This window comes from Oratosquilla oratoria, chromosome 16 (assembly GCF_046742065.1).
Source record: "Oratosquilla oratoria isolate Oo_2021 chromosome 16, ASM4674206v1, whole genome shotgun sequence".
NCBI lineage: Eukaryota > Metazoa > Arthropoda > Malacostraca > Stomatopoda > Squillidae > Oratosquilla > Oratosquilla oratoria.
This window is the reverse complement of record NC_134792.1, coordinates 59979984-59988007: the sequence shown is the minus strand read 5'-3', so window position 1 is coordinate 59988007 and position 8024 is coordinate 59979984. Positions and strand designations below refer to the sequence as shown.

General features: G+C 42.8%; 1 protein-coding gene across 1 annotated transcript; it reads left to right on the top strand.

Moving 5' to 3' along the window:
- Nucleotides 1–993: 993 nt before the first annotated feature.
- On the top strand, nucleotides 994–7216 carry LOC143034060 (uncharacterized). The gene is made up of 5 exons (XM_076199958.1): nucleotides 994–1615; nucleotides 2535–3889; nucleotides 4214–4375; nucleotides 5558–5648; nucleotides 6126–7216. The coding sequence occupies exons 1-5, from the start codon at nucleotides 1402–1404 to the stop codon at nucleotides 6884–6886; spliced, it is 2583 nt and encodes an 860-aa protein (XP_076056073.1). The 5' UTR covers nucleotides 994–1401; the 3' UTR covers nucleotides 6887–7216.
- Nucleotides 7217–8024: the final 808 nt, after the last annotated feature.

The window sequence follows — 8024 nt, the reverse complement described above, 5'->3', positions numbered from 1 at the left end:
AAGAGGCGACCTGTAGACAAAAGGAGCAATCTGTAGAAGACAAAAGGGGTGACCTGCAGTCTAGATGGGCGACCTGTAGACTAAGGAGGCGACCTGTAGACTAAAGGGACGACCTGTTTACATGAGAGGGGTATAAAAAGGAGCGGGGGTGAGGAGTGAGGTGGTTGTGATGTTAGGAAAGCGGAGGTGGCACGGATTATTTAAGAGGGAAAGAGCGAGGGACGTACCGTGCTTAGCCACTTGGTTTTGTGGTTTGAGGATTATAGGTAAAATTGTAATGAAAACAGACAAATAAATGAATATATAGATAAATATAGATAGTTGAATAAATAAAGAAATTGTCATATAAACAAATAAAATGAATAAACGAACAAATAAAAATAAATAATAAAATACTTGTTTATCTTATCATAATTATTTATTTCATGAGTCCGTTGAGGCTGTGGAATGCGACGTTGTGCAAATCAACCTTGGCACATGTCTTTCTCTCTCTTATTTTTCCGTCTATGTGCTATCTTATTTTTTCATCTTCTGTATATAAGTAAATGAAGCTTTATAGTGCAATGGTTGTATATTCTTTTAAGATTATAAAAACGATTACCCAGTACATCCCACCTCTTTCATCTATGACACCCCGGCGTTGGCAACACGGGGGAGAACAATTTAAAACGCTGTTGCCACATGTCACAGAATTTATTCAGATCGTTGTTATAATCTTTAAAAAACATCCTCATTGTACTACAAGCTTCCTTTACTATATATAAAATAGAAAAATACATAAACATCACACAGATTGAAAATGAGAGAGGCATACACTTTGATTGATTTGGCATAATGGCTGGTAGTAAATCACGACTTATGTCAAATCCTAAACGGACTTCTTGAAACGCACAGACTATAGTAACTGGACCATGATCAAGTCAGATCTGTTTTCAGTCTTCATTACCTCGTGGATCCCTCGTGTAGCCTTTAAATATTTTGTCCTGGCCAACGACAAATAATTTCATTAAGCTTAAGAGGGACTTTTTTTTTATTATATATAGTTAAGATAATTAGGATTTCATCTCGATGCATATACTCACTGTATGTTGTGCGAATGTATTCAACTAAAATGTCTAATATTAAAATATAACATTAACTCTTGATTACCTTACACCGTCTGAATTATAAAATTTTGTATTTTCAGCGTGGGCGTTGCCTTCCACTGTGTACAGACTTCGATCCTCTGAACCCAAGGATGAAAACACCTTCCTCTGGGTTCCTCGTTTGTCTTGTCTACTGAGTCCTCTGAACGCTGCCACAGGGGGGGAGAAGACCCAACTGGCTTTGACAAAGGATCCTGGTGCTGTGGTTTCCTTCGCCGAAGCTCTTGTTGACCTGGAATCAAATTCTCTTCATGTGATGGACAGCGTCGCTGCATGGAGGTCAGATTCTGATAACTTGAATTCCGCGCGACATGACGTCATCGAAAGCGCTGCGTCCTGCAGTTCGGTTTCACCCACCACCTTAGATGAGTTCAGTATCTGTCTCTGGTTCAGAGCAAATATGTTCTCAACTACACCAGCTCTGCTCAGCTATGCGACAGGCGACGAACAAGACAACACAATACTTATCAGTGAGTGTTCGGGATCTTTTGGCCTGCGTACAATTCCCTTTTCTTCGGCAGTACAAAACAACATTCAGGCATAATTTCTCGCTGATCATTTAGGTAACACACCGAACTGAAACATTCTTTTGCATCCTCACAAAAGAACCTGATACACTACTAGATGTTCTGTGTTGCCTACTTAGTATTTCTCGCTAGCAAACGACTTGCCTTTACTACTTCGTTTGAGTAGAAACGACTTCGGTTACGATTTGTTTTTCAAATTTACAAATGTGAAATTACTCTTGCGTCATATAGTGAAAAGCTGAAGGACGAATTATGAGAAGTTAAACCTATCGAAAATTAGACACATTACTAAGATGTTCTTACGGAAGTCTAGGATATTGTAACCGAAGTTGTTTCTACTTAAATGAAGTAACAATAGTAAGTTGCATGCTAGCCTAGTATGTCGCCACCTAAGACTTCTACATACCGATATTTTGCAAAAATACATGTCTATGAGTGTATCAAATGTGTGGTCTAATTTTATTCAAATAGCTTCAATCTGTTTTGCCATTTTTTATTACTGCAATGTAAATGTTGCATTTCTCACAATATAATTACTGTCGCCGTTTTCTAGAATTTGGTGAACGGGTTTATTATCACTGTGGGAAGAAATTTTAAACAATATTATTAATTATCATCATTATTATTAACAACAACAACAACTACAACAATAATAATGATGATAATAATAATAATAACAACAACAATAATAATAATAATAAATCTTCTCTTTCTTAATTTTTTTGTACAAATTTCTGATAGATTTAATCAGCAGCTACCGACATTCCTGTTTCCCTCTGCACAGAAACTCTTAACCTGCTTTGCTCAGTTCATCTTTCAATTTATGGAATATTCGTGTTTTCACGGTCCTTATAATTTGCAGACGTGTTCTGGCAAGCCATCTGGGTCTACTACCAGGAAGTATATCACTTCTACGTCGACTTTGAGGTGATATTGAACAAGTGGCATCATCTGTGTCTGGTGCGCGAAGTCGCCTTCTTCAACGACACCGAAAAAACGTCTTTACTCTTTCTTTATGTCGACGGGAAGGAAGTGAACCGCTTCGAGGGAGCTGGCGATAAATTACTCATGAATGGGTCCTTGGTCCTGGGTCAGGACCAAGACTCTTTGGGTGGAGGATTCTCCGCAACACAGGCTTTCATCGGCGACATCACCTTGCTCAGACTATGGGACAAGGCGCTCAACTTCACCGAAGTGAATCTTCTGGAGAAGTGTCAAGGAGAGGACATAAACCCTCTGTTGGAATGGGAGGATTTCACTTGGGATGTTCAAGGTGATGTAGTGAACATTTCGAGCGACCCGTGCAAAGAACGAGGGACATCTCTGACTATACTGATCCCGAAGTTAGTCAACCTGGAGTCGGCCAGGCAGTTCTGTGCCCTCCTCAACATGACCTTGCCCATCCCCCAGAACGATCTGGAGAACAGCGCCCTGGGGTCGGCCATTACTTCGTCACCTTTCGAGTGTCATGCAGTGGAAACTGGGAAGATGCAGGTTTGGCTGGCTGCCCTTTTTAACGAGAGCATTAGCCACTGGGTCAACCTCTACGATGGCAGCAAGCTCTCATATTCCCCGTGGGGATCTTCTGATCTCACTTACATGGTCGGGTCGAGCAAGTGCGTCATTATGACCAACGGCGGGACATGGCTGGATGCTTTGCCGGACAGCAATGCCTGCACGGTTTGTGAAGGACTTCTGCCTGATAGGGTCTTCCTACTTCGAGGGTTGTGCGAGAACGAGCCGGCCTACAAGACAGGCTACATGATCTTCTACGCTCGCCCGGACTCGCACGGAATCCTGATGTTCAAAGGCTCCATGGGTCTGTTAATCGAGCTCCAGTCTTTGACTTGGCATATTTTTCACAAACCCACGAACCAGAGCCTGGCCGTGTACCCGTACCGTACTCTTCCTATTGGAAGACATTCTTGGGTTATGAACGACTCGCGGTCCGTTTGCTTCGGGACTGATGCCACGCCTCGCGAACTGGGCTCTACGGCCACCTTGGTCATCAGCACCTGTGCCTTGGACGAGCTCACCTGTGGGGACGGGTCTTGCCTGCCGGCTTCCTGTAGGTGCTCACAGCAACTGGATTGCGCCGACGGGAGTGATGAGGCGGACTGTGGAGTTCTCAAGGACGGAATACCTTCGACTTACAACAATGAGCGGCCTCCACCACTGCTGCCCTTCATCCTCACAGTCGCCGCATCTCTAAACAAGGTGAAGACCCCCTGTTTTCAAGCCGGTATTATTTAGCTGTGCCCTTTATAAGTCCTTTCTAAGTAACCTGTAGTGTCTACAAAGTTGACGACAGCATTCGAATTTAGATCTCTTAAGTTCTGGGCCCAGTTTGGGAACTGTGTGCCTGCCCATGGGGTTGCACCTTCTATTATGGGTGAGGAAAGATAAAGGGTGTCTTCTGAAGATGGCTACGGAGTAACCCGTCATTTCATTCTTTGACAAATCATGGTATCCCGGTTGTTCCATGCATCTTAGGAGAGGACAAGACCTATCCACTGACTTCAGTTTCCCTGTTTGTTGTAGGTTTCTTCAGTGAACATCCGAGATCAGCTGGTGAGGGTCAAGTACCGTCTGCATCTGCAGTGGTTCGAGACCAGGATTCACTTCTGGAACTTGAAGGAAAACACAAAACTGAATTCAATTTACACCGAGTCGAGGAAGAGTCTGTGGCTCCCCAGCATACAGGTAATGCCCTAAATAGATTACCTTTTTCTCCTGCACGTTTTAAACTTTGTGTTCACACATAACATCAGGTTACTGGACAACACCAGTTCCATATGCACTGCAGTCAGAGATGGCGCGTTTCTCGGAGCGTTCCGCTTTAGTTTGGCCGCGGTTACCGCTCCCAAACTATTAAAGCTTAAGAGACAGGTTCATACCGAAATAAAAGTCCGGTAGGCCATATAGTACACCAAAGGAAAATTTCGAAGGCCACATACTATACCGGCACCTATATTGCTTCAATAGTTTGGAAGCGCTAACCGCTGCCAAACTAAAGCGGAACGCGCACAGCTCTGACTGCATGATTTGTCACGTTCCTTAATTTCTACACGCTTTCTTCGTAGTATTGTCATACTCATGTTTATTGATATTCTTTCCCTGACCTCAACCTTGATCCCTCTTCGACCCCGTGGCATATTTCCCACAGCCGTGCCTAGCGAGGTGACTGGACATGGGAGAGGAAATCTCCTCACCCTTTTCACCGCAAGCTTTCCTTTCTCTTTGTCTTAAATCATGTGAAGATTGCATCTTATCACTTCCCCCGCTGGCTCACTCCCCTTCCCCACCGGAACCTTTCATATAAACATGTCAACGTTTTAGTCTATACATTATTTTCATATTCTCTTTATTGCACGCACATTTTTGCTTGTTCGACATCCCGACCACATGTTTTTACGGATTTAATTTATCTCATTCACCCAATTCTTCTTTTTGAATGTCACAAACGGAAAAAACAGATCTCCTTAGATTCGTTCTCTTCTGAAACGAAGAATTCAGATTCATAGAACGTGTTGCAGGGAATCAACATGGACAAATTAGAAGAATAAAAAGACAGAGAAAGGAATTAATCAGTCTGTAACCATGATGAAACTAAACCCCTAAAGACTGGTAAAAATACGCCAATAAAGATTTTCTTTGATGGACTATGTCTAACTGCTCCTTTACTGTTTCTCAGTAGGTTCGTGTGACATGGACTTACGAGTATTGTTAAAAAAAAAATCTGATATTGGTATTTATGATCGCGGTAAGAACAGGGCTATTTTTCATTGGATGGTCCTAGTCGGTCCTTTACCACTTCTCAATAGGTTTGGGTGTCCCATGTCACTTGTATATTATTCTAATACATGAATGAATCTTGTGTAACAGGTGTCGAACGAGGAACGCCTTGAGGGCTGGACAGCACCGCGGGGGCAGCTCCTGGTGGCACGCCAGGGACGTCCAACACACGTCACGCCAGGTAGGTCTCGAGAGTAAACGAAGTCTGCAGAAGAACAAGTTCACTTCGGGACGGAAGTCATCGATCTAAGAGGGTGGTTTATACGGTCTAACGGTTCGTCGAACGCGGTTCGACAGACACGTGTTCAAAGTGATGTGTCAACGGGGTATTTGGTTGTCGAACACGTTGGTTAAACCCCAAATACCCCGTTCACACATCACTTTGTAAACCCCCTCTAACGCGGTCAGGAGACCCGTAGGTTCTCAGGATCGGCGTATAAGTCGAATCTGTCAACTGACGCATTTGATCTTCATGACGTCATGTCGTTGGGTTTCTTCTCGAAGTGAAGTGACCTGTAGAGGCTTGGCGTGTTAATCATGTGACCTTTTCTCTATTGTTTATGGATTGTGATTCACTGGGGTTTCTGTCCTTTTCATAAATTAGGTCAGATTCGCCTTCCGCCCTGTCTATCATGTTTTGATCTCTGTTCTCCTCCAGATCTTCGCTACAGTGGCGAGGAGAACCCCGTTCTCTACGAACTCGAGCTCTCGAACTACGTCCACTGCGTCTTCGATCTCACCTTCTACCCTTACGACGTCCAGCACTGCCTCGTGACCATCACTTTCGACAACCTGACGCCAGGAACCTTCGAACTGAGCGTCAACAGTAGCAACATCGACGAAGACCTCTCTGATAACCCGATGGAGTACGTCGTGGAGAGCTGCCAGCTCTTCTCCCAGGCCGCGGGAGATGGGTTCTCGATCTCGTTCGTCCTGAGGAGGAGGTCCACCTACCACCTCTTCGCCACCTACTTCCCGACGGCGCTGCTCCATGCCATTGGCTACGGCACGCTCATGATCACAACCGAAGACTTCCAGGACCGTGGGACGATGAGCCTGACGACTCTTCTGGTTCTCATCTCGTTGTATTCGGACACTCTCACCGAACTCCCCAACACCTCCTACCTCAAGTACATCGACATTTGGTTCATCTTCAGCATCACCTACCTCACACTCATCATTGCCGTCCATCTCGCTACGAACGACCCTTCGACCCCTGTCCAGGTCTTCGCCAAGTGGAGGAACCATGAAAAGTCATGTTCTTCGAGAGTTCGGCGTTCCTTTCATATGCCGAAAATCTCGAACGCCAGTGCACTTCGCGCCGCGAGGTTCCTGCTCGGTTTTGGATACGTGGGGTTCATGGTCGTCTACTGGGGATCCTTATATTGGGTTGCGATAGAAACAAATTACATAAATTAAAATTGGTTCATGTTCACATGTATAATCTATAAACCCAAAGGCTTTCCCCCTTATCGGGGAGGTAGCCAGCTAGGGCATGCATCTACCCTCAGCCCATTTTCTTCCCAACTCTCTTAGCTCCTTGTGGATGAAAGGGCCATCCCTGTTCCCCGCCCACTGCCCGGGTCAGAGGCAATGCAGCGAGTCACAGCACCACAGCAGGGCCCGAGAGCCGAGGCTGGTTTACCCCCACAGCTTCATTCACATGGCGACCCCTCCCTCCCTCCTAGTCCATTCACGAGCGAATTTAGAAGACGAGGGTCATTCATTGTTCACATTTCCAACAATTTAGAAAAAGAAAATGGGAGAGTGGCTGGAGCATAAAGACGGACAACACACAATAAGTGAAAAACTGTATTCAGTTAATAAAAAAAATCATTCTGGAAAATGTGTAGCAAATATCATAATGGAGGATATGGGTGAAGATATATATATATATATATATATATATATATATATATATATATATATATATATATATATATATATATATATATATATATATATATATATATATATATTCCTCCTTGGGTGAGGAGTTGATTTTACTTCAATCTGTTTTTTTCAAATGCAGTCCTAATTTCATTATCCTATGTGGTTAATAATTGGTGATTCACTTCAGCTGTAAGGATACACTTATCTATTAGAGTTGATACATTATAAAATGTGAAAGGTTTAGCATAACAGGATTAGATGCGAGTGGAAAGACATACAACTGCAGAAGATTTTTTTTTTTTTTAATCCGAGAGGTTTTTGAATTGGTAAACTGGAGTGGAGATAGGAGTGAAAGCAAGAGTAGCGCACACACACACATATATATGCCGGGTTGATTATTTGAAAAACCGCCATTCCAAATTATTTGCTCCATGATATATATATATATATATATATATATATATATATATATATATATATATATATATATATATATATAATATATATATATATATGAGAGTAACAGAATTTACTACCGTTGTTTGAAAATTTTCCGACAAAATATATATACATACATATATATATATATACACACATACATATATATATATACATATATATATATATATATATATATATATACACACACACATACATAAAGCAG

Coding starts and splice junctions, on each gene's coding strand:
- LOC143034060 (XM_076199958.1), top strand. CDS start 1,402: ATGGACAGCGTCGCTGCATGGAGGTCAGATTCTGATAACTTGAATTCC. Junction 1,616..2,534: donor AGACAACACAATACTTATCA/GTGAGTGTTCGG, acceptor TATAATTTGCAG/ACGTGTTCTGGCAAGCCATC. Junction 5,649..6,125: donor TCCAACACACGTCACGCCAG/GTAGGTCTCGAG, acceptor GTTCTCCTCCAG/ATCTTCGCTACAGTGGCGAG.